Source organism: Strigops habroptila, chromosome 5 (genome assembly GCF_004027225.2).
Source record: "Strigops habroptila isolate Jane chromosome 5, bStrHab1.2.pri, whole genome shotgun sequence".
Taxonomy (NCBI): domain Eukaryota; kingdom Metazoa; phylum Chordata; class Aves; order Psittaciformes; family Psittacidae; genus Strigops; species Strigops habroptila.
This window is the reverse complement of record NC_044281.2, coordinates 14732546-14747429: the sequence shown is the minus strand read 5'-3', so window position 1 is coordinate 14747429 and position 14884 is coordinate 14732546. Positions and strand designations below refer to the sequence as shown.

The window sequence follows — 14884 nt, the reverse complement described above, 5'->3', positions numbered from 1 at the left end:
GTGTTCTGTAGATGACTGTATCCTCTATCGTGACAGATTTAACCAGAAACAGTCTTTGTAAGAGTGAACATCAAACATAATGTCAGAAAATCTTTCCTCTTCCTGTTTGTGACAGCAAGCCGTGAGGTAGGAAAAAGCAGCAAACTCCACAGGTGTGGGCGACAGCTAATGCTGACATAGCTATAACGTAGTCAGGGGTTAAATTAAAAAGTCCTTCTGATTATCATATAATTTCCCCCATTGCCCACAAACCACTTCCTTTTCTACTCATGAATTCTTTCCCATCTTCACAGTAGACAGAAGGCTGGTGCCTCTGTGTCGGGCAAGCATGAAGTTCGTCGCTGTAACTTTCTGTGTCCTCTGCTTTCAGTTTGAAGCCCTGTATGGTGAGTAGCATTTTGGATTATTCTCTTTGCAGTAGATGTCTCTATGGAATAGAACTCACCCAGTGATGGGAGACAGTAAATGAGGCATAATAGCAAGGGGTTGGACGAACAGAGGTAACTAAGGCAAACAGCTGCAAAAAGACCGCTCTCAACTTCAATGCCACTAGAGTTGGTGTGAAGAGAATTCCTGCCAGCACAGGGCATTTGCTCTGAAACTAAACAGTACACATTTTCATTGTTTATATCCTTTAGCTCATCTGCTCAGTGTTATCTTCTAGCTGTTTAGACTGTAGTGCTCCCGCCAGCTTCCCTTGCTGGGCATAAGGTCTTACAGCAGCATGAGAGTAAATGGCTTAATAAGGGAAGCCAAGTTATTGATATTGAACCTGCTCTTGTCTGGGTAGGGAATTTTTATACTATTAAAAATGTGTATGGCGTGGAAGAGTGGATGAGATTGGTTTGGTGCAGGCTTGAAATGCAGATGACTTAAAAGGAAGCGCAGCATTCCTGATGCTGTGTTGAGAAGGCACATGGTGACAGCACTGATCTTAATCCAGCCACAAACGCAGATGTAGTGTTTTACAAGATTCAGTGTTTTATCACAGCTACATAAAGTAAAATACCAGAGCTCACATTTATCTGTAGCCTTTCTAAAACCCCACTATTACCAGGCCAGCATGGTAATACAGATAATATCTGATTAAGAAGAGTCTCTTTTTTTCCATACGTATACTTCCCGAGGATTTAGTATGATACATTAACTAAGTAAGACCTGAGATTCAGTGTGCACTGTTACTAAGCACCATCTGAACGTGTTCCCTTGAAGGTCATGCCAAAGGCTATCAAAAATGTTTGCTTCTGAAATTCTAGTGATGCAGGATGGGTTTCAAGTCCCCCTGTAGAATTTAAGTACTCCTGAGGTTTCATACAGAATTTAAGCTTTCATTTAAATAAAAACCAGTTTCCAGATCTTCAGGCAATGCAGATACCCTTCTGAAGGTTAACTAATACAGCAATGGTATACTGAGTTTTCAGAGAGATTGAAATGATGGCTGAAATCACAGGGGAGGAGGATGGTGATCATTATCTCTAAAGGGACATGAGCTGCTCTTTTTCTCCTTGAAAAGTTATTCTTAAATCTGCTAACAAAAAACCCTGTCGATTTGGTTAAATATTTCTCAGCTAGTCAATTTAGCAGGTATACTCGACCAATATGCTTTTACATGTGGCTGGAGCTATTTAAAAGGACGTTCCTAGTGGGAAGAAATAGGCTGCATTTTAAGGGTGCAAATACTTGCGCTGATATCGGCGTTTCTCCCTTCTTTTTCTGTTTCTCCATATATGAAGGATAGGATTTGGTCAGGGGGCTGAGGAGAGGAGATGGCAGGAGAAAGAGCCTGCCTGTAACAAGAAATGGTATCTCTCAGGTTTTTTACCTTACAGTGCTTTCAGCATTAAAAGTACTAATTATTATAATTCTTGCTAAAAAGGACTGTAAAAGATCAGCTTGATGTAAGACACATTAGCATTATACTATCATTTAGAGAACAAGCTAGCACTTCAGATAGTTCTGCCAAGCACTGTGGCAAATTTCTGGGAGCAAAAGGAGAGTAATTTCTGAGATTTTGTTGATTTGATTGACTGGTTGGGGTTTTTTTGACTAAGTGATTAGCAAGCCCTACTTGTGACCTATGGATAGGTTTTTTTTCAATGTAAATAGGTCACAGAAGGTGATGTATGTGTGTATATGTGTATTATGATTTGATATCCCAGTTATGACAAAGAAATTGTTTGTAAGAACATGGAGCCTCTCTGGTGCCTGCAGAGAAACACAGGCAATGGGGTTTGGGAGTACAGAGCTGTAGGATTCCACAGCACTTGAAGCCCTTGCTATGAAACATTGCGCATGAGCTTTTGCATGTCAACATTTACAAAGCATTGTTACCCACAGATCTCCTGTTGTCAATACAGGAGGAATTAATGGTCTTTCTTAAAAGGGTGTCTGAAATATTATCAACAATGGCTGCTGTGTCAGTGATGTATTTTATAAGAGTTTCTGTATTTCACAATATATGTTATACCATAGAAATCATTCAGATTATAGATGGCTTCCTAGAGTAATTCTGTCCATTACTTGCTTTGCACAGAAGCACAGCTTTCCTCTCTTAATTCTTAAAAGATAAGAACATGTTAGTTTTAGGCATATGACTAATGACACTGAATTGACAGTGTCACCTTTCAGAGTGCTTTGAAAGGTCAAAGCTATAGCAACTTTAAAAACTGTGTGGTTTCATTATGCATTTGATATTAACAAAAGAAATGTGTTTCTTTTAAAGGCAGGGTCTGCACTCTCCTTGCTCATCTTTAGAGGCAAACATACTCAAGTGAAATTATCCTTGTTTTTTTCATCAGCTAATTAGTTTTCTGAGAGCTGGGGCAGGTGAAACAAACAGCAAGAAAACCAAGCAGGAATATTCTATTCCCCTATCCTACAGCCAAGGTTTAAAATTAATCAAAACTGGTTTTTAAACTTCTGTTAGGACCAAAATTCATAATGGATGTTTTAAATTGCCCTGGCTCTGCCAAAGAGCAACCAGAAAGCTCAAAATCACAATCCCAATAAAACAAAAATAACCCGCCTTCCACTGGCCTCAGTGTACACTCACATTACCATAGAAATGCTCAAACCTCTGCCAAAGTGGTTTCCCACTGCAGTAAAGATGAAATCAAGACAGAAATGTACATGACTGTAAATACACACATACATAAAATGTACACACACACACTCTTTCATAGTTTGACATAGCAAGATGTTACTTTCATACACATGTTCATCTCTTGGATTCACATCTGAACAACATTTGTCTTGACACTCTGCTTCACATGAGGTGAGCCAGGCACAACTCTATGCAACTCCACAGTGTGACACTGCTATGAAACGAATAAAAGATTTGTTTCTTGTCTCAAAACCTTCATATGCAGTTGAATTAGCTCTTTTATGAAAAATACCAAAAAGGAACCTTGCTGCCAAATCTAAGCAGTTTTACTACTGACCCAGTGAGATTCGTCTGTTCGTTTTCAACAATACTGTGATGTAGTCTCTTATCCACCTATTTTTTTGAGGTGTTATTAGGAAGGTTTAGTGAGCAAATCTCTCAATATTATTGGAAGTTTAAACTCCAGTTTCCTATCTCCCATCCCACTAAATGTACATTTATTCTGACTGTAGCTTGGCAGACAACACCCCAAATGTGTCTGGTCATTAACTACAGAGTGTTACAGGCCCATACGATTACCCTAGGATTGAACCCGTACAAATGGGCACAGGAGAACAACAATCAGGCACAGGGAAGGGGGGATAAGCCACCTTTTAGTGTACAGTGAGAGCATTCACATTAGGAGCTGATGCAGAACAGCTAGTGAGTTGGAAATTCATAACAGATCTCACCCATTGTGGTCATCCATGTAGACAGTTTTGTGTTTTAATCTCAGGCACCGTTAATTTCATTGTAAAATGTGATCCCTCTATGCTATGCTAAGCACACTCACTTGTTTCAGAGGAATACTAATTGCATCACATTTGCCAAAATGCTCATTCAGAGAAACACATTACTGAGTCTTTCTTGAAATAGGCAGTTAAGGCTTCTTGGCTTGAGAGAATACAAACCCATCTTTCAGCTTGTCACAAGGTCACATGAACTACACGCTTAATGACCTCTCTCTGCCCTTTTCCATTAGAAACAAGGATTAAAACCATGATCTCTGACAAACATTTTAAACCACCCAGCATAAAAGGGCAATTTAATTAGCTAACAGCAAAATTTAGCTATTCTCAGAGACAGAGAAATGAAATTCAAAGCTGTTACTTCAGCACTCAGAGCAAGGTAGCCCCGTGCTCCTCTAGGATGCTGGGTGAATATGGCACCGCTTGGCTCTGCAGCTGCCCTGACAGAACCCGATCTGCCTCTCCTCTCACACAACCAGTGACAAATGTAGACGTCTCAGCTACAGGTGGATGCTTCTCAAGAGTATCACGTTGGCTTGCATATTCACCATGCTCCCTAGCTTCTGCTATATCAATACACTTGGTTTTTTCTTCCCTAAATAGTGTGTCTGCTGCTGGGTGTAATTTAAAAGGTATATGTTACCAAACTGCATGCCATTAAACTACAGAGCATTTTAAAGGACCTTTACTTCAAATGCTGTTCTCATAGCAGCTGTTTTCTGTCACCATGCAACATGCAAGTCATCGTGAACTGTTTCTTCATTAGACCTTTGCTTTCAGCTTTTCAGATTGTATATCATTATGAGGGCTCACACTTTCTGTGTCTTGTGCCTTCAGTGTATCTAGAGCTCTATTTCACTGTAGGTTGGCGAGTTGTCTGTTTTGTCTGTCTTATCTTCACGCCAGTGGTACAAGATGCCAAATACCTTGTCTGTTATCACACACTTAAATAATTGTCGCTGAATTAGATAAGGGTGCTGGCTGTGCACAGTAAACCAGGAAGAATATGATAACTAGGAGAGGGTAAATCAATCAAAAAGGGATAACAGTTTCTACTGCTTTCCAACTGAGCATCACAAAGCATCTTCCAGAAGTCCATTAGCTTGTGTGTCACACTAAAAATATTTTGAACAAGTATCATTCATTGCAATGCCATTGCCAGTGGTAGTAATTGGAGAGCAAGAATTCAAAGAAGGAAAAAGCATGTTCACTAAAAGATTGCCTCTGTCCGGAAAGAGTTGAGAGCATACAAAAGTACCCAAATGAGAATAATCTGTTCTTGTGCATATGCAGGCTGGATGTCAAAGATAACAGGTGCCTTGGGAAAAGGATTATTTATATCGTGTAATCCTGTGTGACACCTGACACACTTGGGGACTTACTCTGTGTGGATCTAGACTACGTATATAGCAGTAACAACACGAGTAGGATGGTGCATCAAAGTCTTTAAATATTGGCCCTGTATTTCCTTAGCATCATAAAATCCAGATGTAGAGTATATTTCAATCTCAGCAGTTTCTGAAGAACTGACTTAGGTTACCAGAAAACAGAAAAAGCAGATACAGGTTTTTTTCTACTTGTGTACCGGTCTGTGTCTTTAATTTTAGGGCACCACAAACAGAAAATTTCCAAATGAAACCCTCTTGGGCTGTGCTATGCTGCCAGTACTGACATACAAACCATTTCAAAGCAGTGCATGCCGCCACCCCAGCCAGAAAATTCCACTCTCAGTATTGCCATAGTGAGATGGTGCACCACTTGTCTCGTATAACAGAGGCTGCCTGTGCACAATAGACTGAATACAGTTTGATAATCATGAAGAGGAAAAACTACTACTGAAAAAGGGAACACAACTATATGCATTGCCTGAATATTTTCTTGCTGTATGTATTGGAGCATCTTCAAGATACTCATTCTGGATGTGCCATAAGAAGATCTTCCGGTACAGTGTTGAGCAGTGGGGAAAACAGAATGAACATAGACCGACATGAGCGCTTAGGTCTGGAAGCAAAGTATGATTCTGGCTCAGTGCAGACTCTGGATTTATAAGAGATCAAAAAAATGCTTTTTTTATTTGGGGGCAGATTTCCTTTGGGGGAAATTTTACTTTCATCTCAGCTTCTATTTATGAATTAAGTCTATTACTTTGCTGAGGTGTTTTAAGAATTTGTAAATGCTATATGTATAATCAATATCAATTCTTACCTATTGCATTGTCTTTCTACTTTGGTTTTTATATTTCATGCTTTTATCACATCATATGATTTTGTAGTGTAGCACAGACAGGATCAGATAGGCCAATGAAACAAAGTGGAAAATAACTTTAGCATGTTAACATTGCATGGCTCAGCTTCTGTTCCTGCATCTCTCTTCTTGAATTTTAAACCGGAAACAATTTTATATTTTTCAGGATTTGATAGCTGCTCACCAAGACCGTGCAAAAATATAGGTAAGACACATTTGCATAATTTGTTTTATGGTTTAAAATGCCTTTCTAGATCAGAAAATACTGTGCTCAAATAAAAAAACAGTAATTTTTTTACAGCACACTTTAATGTATTTTTGTCTGAGGGAGTTTCTCATGTTATTGGTTGCTGATTTACAAAGTCAAACTGTGAGGTAGCAGGAGGTGGTTGGTCAGTTTGTTTTCTTTATCTTCTCCAATAAATTTGCTAAATGAGAGTTGCACAGTGTCTCAGAGGTTTTAGACAGTTTGGGGGAAGATCAAACTTGATTTTTTGATTGCATGTGGGTACATGCACACAGACATATTTGTCTTCTACTCCTCCCATTATGTTAGTTATAAAGGTGCTATAGCCATCTAAAATAATCAGGTTTAAACTTCATGCCATGCCTCAGACCACTATCTACTCTAGAAAGGAAATATATGTCTTGTGGTTAATGCACTTATGTAGGAGTTTGGGGTTTACATCCCATTTCAAGTTTTCAGCTACACCATCAAACTGGTTGGATGGCCAGGCCCAAAGAATTGTGACGAATGGAGTTAAATCAAGTTGGCGGCTGATCACAAGTGGTGTTCCCCAGGGCTCAATATTGAGGCCAGTTTTGTTATGTTTATAAATGATCTGGACGAGTGGATTGAGTGCACCCTCAGGAAGTTTGCAAATGACTTGCTGTTGATGTGCTTGAGGCTCTACAGAGGGATCTGGACAGGCTGGATCAATGGGCTGAGGCCAACTGTATGAGGTTCAAAGAGGCTGAATGCCAGGTCACAAAAAGCTGTGAATTCAAAGAGGCTGAATGCCACTTGAATCACAATAAGCCCATACAACACTACATAGGCTTGGGGAAGAGTGGTTGAGTCACCATCCCTGAAGGTATTTAAAAGATGTGTAGATGTGGCTCTTAGGGACCTAGTTTAGTGGTGGACTTGGCAGTGCTAGGTTAATGGTTGGATTCGATGACCTTAAAGGTCTTTTCCAACCTAAATGATTCTATGATTCTATGATCATTAGGGTGCAGAATATGAATCATAAACCAGAGATTATTATAATCATCTTTGTCCCACCTTGTTTTAGGACAATCCGTCTGAGGCAGGGATTATATGCCCATATAGTGTTTCGTCCAAGGCAGCCTTTGAACATTCTCAAGTAACACATTGATCCAATGCTAACAGTGTCCTCTCCAGCCTAATAGTGGGTAATAGTCCAGATCTTATTTATTTTCTCAGTAATGTCTGACATGACCAGAATGATGCACTGATATCTCATTGTACAGGCTGCTTTCCACAGCTAGACTATTCTGAGTACCTACATGCTTAAGTTTCAATCACATGGTTCACTTGCTTTGTTTAAATGAGTTTCTTAACATTTTAGGGATTCTTTTCATCGCTATATGAGTGACTATAATTACAGTTTTCATGTCTTCAGATCAGCCTCATGTCTCTGACTCCCAAATGATGGTGGAATTTGAAAATGGAAACTTCAAGTTCACATTCCCCAACCCCAAAAATGTGAGTGAATTCAGCATGACCCTCTTCAAAGGGCATGAAAAGAAGGAGATCTGTGCACTCCATCTGAGTGAGGGGAATATTATCCCGAAGAGTAATGTCACCTACTGCCAGACAGTGCGTTCAAATAGCAGCACCACTTTCATCCTTAAAAATCTGGAAAGAAAACATATGGACATGTATACCTACTGCCTGGAGATGTTCTTACCCCCTCCTTATATAGATTGCCGGCTGAAGGAAACCTATTTGTACATCCAAGGTAAGTTTACTTCTCCCCTCACTTCAGGTTACTGATAAGTAGATATTGGACATAGCTATGCTGCAGTGAAAAACGTGACTAGGTTTTGCACAGATATTTCCAAGACAGCTTATAACTATTTAGCAGGGGACTGGTCACAATGGAGCTGAGTTGGCAGGCTGCTCAGCAGGGCCTCTCCATTGTTATTCATCTTCTTGGGCAGGCTTTGTAGGCCATGCTGAGCTCTGCGTGGTGTTGGTGGCGTGCAAGCTGGCTAAACATCTTCTAGATTACTGCTGTCCCACCTTCATCTGCAGTGCAAATTTCCCATTATTCTTTTTACAAGCTGCTGAGTGTAAATGTTACGATTATTTCTAGCCAGAGAAAAAAAACATCCTGAGAGCTATCTTTATGTGCCTAGGATAAGAAAAACCCCAACAACCAAAATACAAAACAGCTGCCAAGTATCTGTGCTAGTAGAGGTATGTGGAACTCTCTGATGCCACACTGATGTGAAGAAGATTGTATTCACCTCTCTGAAGCAGGCCTTCAAGTTTAGAGCCTTTTTAGACCAGAGAAGATTCACAGCTGCTGAGGATTTTTGGTCTTTTACCGAGAAGGGCTTGGGCTAACTTCAGAAGACTCACTGCATAGGCTTTAAATTTTAATTGCGTTTCACTAAGTGACTCTTTGTTATATTAAGTGGGGAGAGTTAATAGCGGTTTTGCTCACACCTCTTCTTGGTTCTCTGTATAGTTCTGTTGCAACATGTTACTTTACTGCCTGTTGTCCTTCCCTTGCTATCTTTTCCTACCTCTCAACACAAGGACTAAACAAAGATAGAAGATGAAATGCTAAGGCTACAATTCTGTGGTTGGGTCAAATTATCTCTCAGCCTTCTCTAAACTTAAACCAGCTCTCAGAATCAAGATGTGGCATCCCTTTTGTCTGCAGTGTTTCCCAAAGCTGTCCATTTCCATTTTTATGGATAGCCAGATGTTCATAGCTATTGCCAGATATTTCATGTCCTATCGTATTTTCTCCCTGATCTGGGCAAGGGCAATCTTGTGTCCCTCAGCTTGCCTTCCTATCCAAACATGACTGCCTTTCTTTTGTCCAGGCTGCCCTTTAAATCACCTGTGGTATTCACTGCATGTAAGCTTTGCTCAGATCTGAAATACCATCAGGCTCTCAGACCTGGCTTGGTTTCTTTTCAGTCTACACTTTCAGCCCTGGGTACCAACAGTTTCATCTTTCCTGGGAAACTGCAATGTCCTGCTTCCTGCTGAATACACTTTTACAAGGTGGCTTTTCACCTCAGGAAAATCTTTCTCTAGAGCTCACTTTTGCTATTTTATTGATATGAAGAGAACAGGGGAAAGAATTTGGAAAGTTATCTTGGGGTGGGGAAGGAGGGAGGGAGTACAAATAATCAGGAATGACTTTTTTTGCCTCCCCATCTCCAGATAAGGAGGACTGCATTTCAATGGGACTCATGCCATGGATAATTACTGGCCTGATTATGTTTGCCATGATTTCCTGTGTCTGCTGTGTCATAGCCTGCTACTTTTGGAACAAGGTAAGCAAGTCTATGAGATTCAGCAGGACTCTCCTTCCAAGGGTCATGGATGGGGAACTTGGTTTAATGAGATTTAGAACATGGGACAGGCACATACTCACTCAGCATGTGATGTGGTTTTTGACGAAGAGGCTGAGTTGTTAATTTACCCCTGGAATTCAGTCATTGATGACAGCAGCTCAGATTTAATTTTTCTAAGGCAGAATTGCTTATTAATTTAAAGGCTGGGCATCAAAGGAAAGAGGGGAAATGCTGCACAGGTCAGCAAAATTACCTTGGAAAGCAATTCACCTGATTGTTTTCTTCAAGAAGGGGAAACAAATCATCAGTGGAGCAATTCCAGCAGTGTTCTGGAGCAAAAGCACTTAAACAAAGAACCAGTTGGCTTGGGAAAGAGACCATGGACATTAATTATTCTTTTGGACAATGTATATTTTTCATTTTCAGTTTGTTTTATTCCAAGTTTTCTATGTGAGTGCCTGTCTCTTCTGACTTAAATATTCCCACTGAAAACAGTCAGAGCAACTGCCCTACTTAAACAACAAAGGCAGGTGTGGCAGAGGTCAGTGACCACAATGACCACAAATTATATTCATGGCATTTTCTCTCTGTTGGCAGAATCAGCAGTGTGAATCCAAATCCCATGAGTACAACAGTGAATACATGCCCATGGCAGCAGTGAATGCAGCTAAAACCCCGAGAATCTGAGGTTGTGTTAAGCCTAATTGTACCTCTGCTTGTATCTGTTGCAAGGTTTTCTCTGGGAGGGAAAGGGCTGCTTGCTGTGTCTCCCATTGATTCTAGGTGGGTGGGTGAGCGGCTGGGATTGTTAGAATAGCTTGTTAATGGAGTTCATGCTGCCATGTAGCAGGCAGAGGAAACGGAAAGCAAAATCTCTGGAAATCTTTTGAATCAGAATGGTGGGCTGGTTCCTAGAAAGGCAACTGCTTCACATCGGTGCAAAGTAATGAACTTATGCATGAGGAAAAGATGTGAAACTGTCCCATTCAGACTCTTCAGATGATGTGTGATACCCAACATGTCTCTGGGGAAGTGATTTACTAGATTTACTGAGTTTCCTGGCTAAGGGCAACAATCTGTAGAGAATGAGGAACTTCCTAACTACTTAAGCCTTGAATACAGAATAAAAGCAGAATTTGGACTGATTCAGAAGTTTGGGGGTTGCATGTAGCTAATTCTCCATTCCTATTCCAGGTATAAGTTGCTTGTGGCATGGAAATTCTGACATCAGAGGTTTCCAGCTACTTGAACCCGGACAAAGGGAAATCAGCATTTCCTCACCTTTCCCAGCCTCCCTGAGGTCCCATGATGGTCCTGTGCTCAGTCATGAGACACCCACTCTGGTACTGTTCTGAGCTGTGTTTGGTCTAGGCTTGTGTGCCTAGAGCAAAACTGGCTCATTGCCTGATCCACTGACTTGTACATGAAGCGCTAACAATGTGTTAAAAATGCCAGCTTTTAGTTAAAGAACATGTAGTGAGTTTGCTTGAGAACAGATTCCTGTAGTACTGCTACAGAGGGAACTTTTATTGCCTACAGTCTCCTTCATGATAAACTTTCCACCAGGGGCAAAATAAAACAACTACCTCCAATGCCAATCATTGTGGCACAGCCGTGAAGCACTGTCGATGTATTGCACATGCCCTTTTGTTAGGGCTAGCTTAGTCTGATGCTATCAATTCACCACGCTGGGAGAGTGTGGAATGCACACATGCTCTCCTGCACCAAGCTATGGGACAGCAGGGGAACAAAACCTGAGAAAGCACAGCAGAGACTTCACTGTGACATGGTACCTCAGGTGTGCACAGCTGCAGTTTTCATATTCATGCTATCAATACATCTTTGGCATGCACACTTTGGGATGCCTTGTATTTAATTAAATTCTGAATTCCTGTACTAACAGAGGAATATATTACAAGAAGAATATATTGCAAGACTGCAAGTGTTCTTTAAATCAGTTCAAGCCTGCAGGATCAGTCCCTAAACTATGAGGCACGGTCTTTCCTCTTCACATGTCTTGCAGCACAAATACAACGCAGTCCATAAGGCCAGTGTACTCATGGGCTCTGCAATTACCTCCCTTTTGTGGTTTGACATAAAACCATTTCCCCGGTGGGTTCGGGGGTTACTTGACCTGCCTCAAATTGCTCAAAGCCTTCAGTATGAATGAAATGATCAATCCTTCATGCTCCTTGTGAAATCCATCAAAACTCTGACCATAAATGACCAACTGGGAATCCAGCCTGCCTGTTGCCAGGTACCGTGGGGCTGCTGGAAGCAGATCTGTGCATTGATTCTAGTATCTCTGCAATTCATTATGAAAACGAATATTGGTCAGAGGACACTGTTGTGAAAGATACATAGCTTGCTGGTCTGGCAAACAGAAGGCTGGTTTCAAATCTGATAGGGCAAACAGGGACTGTCAATGAAGAGGATATAAGCTGGTATGTCAAGAACAAGGTTTTCCTCTACAGACAGCTAAATTCATAGAAATATTGTAGAGACAAGGTGCAAACTGTTAACTATGACATTAAGCAAAGGGGAAATGAGTAAAGCATCAAGCGAAGTGGGGACTGCAAATTTCACAGCTGGTACCCTGCGTAGAGATGTAGAGGGGCACCTTGGTGTGGTGGGTAACATTATTACATTCTCTCCTGTCCTTCTGCCACATAACATTTCCAAATTACTTGAACTTGCCAGCAAACAAAACTCTCTTCTGTACATCCACAAATACACTGATTTCACCATTTAAAAACTATAGCTGGAATTATTACCTTTGAAAATTATTGGTAAAAATAGCTAGCTAACTTCTACTGCTTGTGAGAAATGGTGGATGCAAGATCCTGTGTAACAGTGGAGAGTCCTATGCCCTGGAACCTTTCACCAGTCTGAGAAGGATTTTCATGGAGTAAAGAGCTTCTGAAAGAGGGAAAAACTTGAGGTTTGCCTTGAGGTGCTGCTGGATAAAGGACAAATGATGAAAGTCTAACAAAGTAGTTCAAAATACATTCTACTCTGGAGAGATAAATGATTTATACTCATTGTAACAAAGCTTTTGGAAGTCTCAGGTTCTGTCACTGCTTTCTTCTTGGGAAAAGAGATTTTTATTCTTAATAAACCAATTTTTTATTATGCCACGTTCGTCCATAAGAAAGTTCATGCATGTGTGCATGTTGTGTGAAAGAAATAAGCTCTATAAAATCCGCAGTGCAATGGGGAGAGAGTAGTGGGCAATTTATCCCTGAATAGTATCTTAATGGGAAACAGGAAACAGACTAACGAAAAAAACCCCAAAACTCACAACAAAAAACCATTGAAAAAGTAAAAACCAAAAATTTGTATCTGTTTCAATGCAGTGAGGCAATGACACTGTTTGGATCTGTTTATTTCATTTTATTTTCAAGATAAAGTATTTTCCTGTATTGTCCCATCCCTTCTTCATGTTTTTTTAATGCCCTATGCCATGTACAGATAATGTTCACAATTATTTTAGGACATTTTTCAGTTTCTTTCTGCCATTCTTCAATACATCAAAATCAAAAGAACATAAAGGATGGCAGAAGGAGAAAAAAACCAAAAAACCTGTGAAAAAAGTCACATGAGCTGAGTCTATAGACTGTGTAACAAGAAAGGATTAAAATAAAGGAAAACAAAAAAGGAGTCAATAAGCATAAACAAAACCCCTAATATTCTAACAGGACAGTATTTCAAAATGTAAAACCTCTTTTTGGAAACTTCCAGAAAAGACTATTTTAGCAGGAAAATAATCAATAAGAATATTTCAGCCAACTCTTCTACAAAATCCACTTTCGAGACAAGCAGAAGCATGAGTAATGTCCAAATAACCTCCAGGAAATCAGAGGCTTGAGGGTAAAATAAACTACTAAGACACAATCTCAACCTGCGCTTTCTCTGTTTGCTATGTAATGGTTTAGGATTGTAACATGAATTTTGCAATTATAGGACAGTCTGTGAGGAGGATTCTACAACCCGTCCCTCTCCATCTTTGTCTTCTATTGCTTTATGGGAAATATCACTGAAAAAGTATTTTGGCTTGGGCTTTTCCAGGAGCTGAATCCCTAATAACAATATTCTTGTAAACCCAGTTTCTGTCGTACAACATGAAACAAGATTCAGGATCAGTAAGATGCTTTCATCCTTTCTGATTTATCATGGCTATAAGTCACCCCCCAGGCATTTACACTCAGTAATGCTCTTTAGATCTTCCCAGTCCATGCCAACATGGAGTGTATGAAGTCAGCAAGTCAGTAAACCCAATAGCTATGTACAGCAAAGAACAACTCACACTCTTCTTGAAGGTTAAGCCTTGAAATAAAAATGTGCAACTTGAGTAAAATTAATCGTGCTGAACAGATAGTATGATCTAATGTGAACAGATGAAAGATATTAAGGATGACAACTACAGCTACTCCAAAATTTAAGGAAGAATAAATGACAAGAATATCAGCATTTGAACACCTGCATAGCTTGAGATGGATTGAAATCCAAACCTGAATATGTATTTTACAAACTTATCTTCCCAGCCTGAATTATGAACCCAAATCTGAATGCTTGTGGAGTTTAATGATTAGATTAGAGATTGCAATTTCCTACCTAATACGTAGCACTTGGGAATGAAATGACACTGTGAAAAGCTGTGGACCATTTTCCCTTAGTACAGGTATTTCTTTAGCTTCAAAGTTCGAGTAGTTTTGAATTCTGTCATACTTCTTACAGACTTCTACAAAGTTTATTTAAGGCTGGGGAAAGCAGCTCTCGAACTAGCGTAAAGCAAACAAACTGAAATGTGGATCTGTACTGAAGATACTGTACACTGCTATTCATAAAATGTTTTACACTGTGGAAAGTGCCTTATGTATGTGAATCTAGAAGTTGCCATGCAGAAGAACACAACAATAATAAAACTGGAAAAAATACAGGTCACTGAAATGATTCAGAAGTCCCTACTAACCCAATAGTAAGGACTTCTGTCCATGCAAAGTTTATTGGGGAGCTGGATCTAAGTTCTTGCCTTTGGTTTGATTTTAACTGCAAGGAGACATTCCATATACCTATGTCCCTTGAGTTGTCCAGTCCATCATTGCTATAGTAGTCTACCCACTGTCATAAAAATTTCCCATTTCTTCGAGAGATGAAATCTTGAGGTTTGTATTTATGTGTTATG

The 14884-nt window shown here is 40.0% G+C and overlaps 1 protein-coding gene across 1 annotated transcript; it reads left to right on the top strand.

The window, feature by feature from the left end:
• The first annotated feature begins 269 nt into the window (after positions 1-269).
• On the top strand, positions 270-11019 carry LOC115608845 (inducible T-cell costimulator-like). Its single transcript, XM_030488273.1, is given in 7 exon segments — positions 270-311; positions 314-386; positions 6302-6340; positions 7782-8120; positions 9566-9678; positions 10297-10387; positions 10894-11019. Coding segments are annotated over 6 exon segments (696 nt in total). The 3' UTR covers position 10387; positions 10894-11019.
• Positions 11020-14884: the final 3865 nt, after the last annotated feature.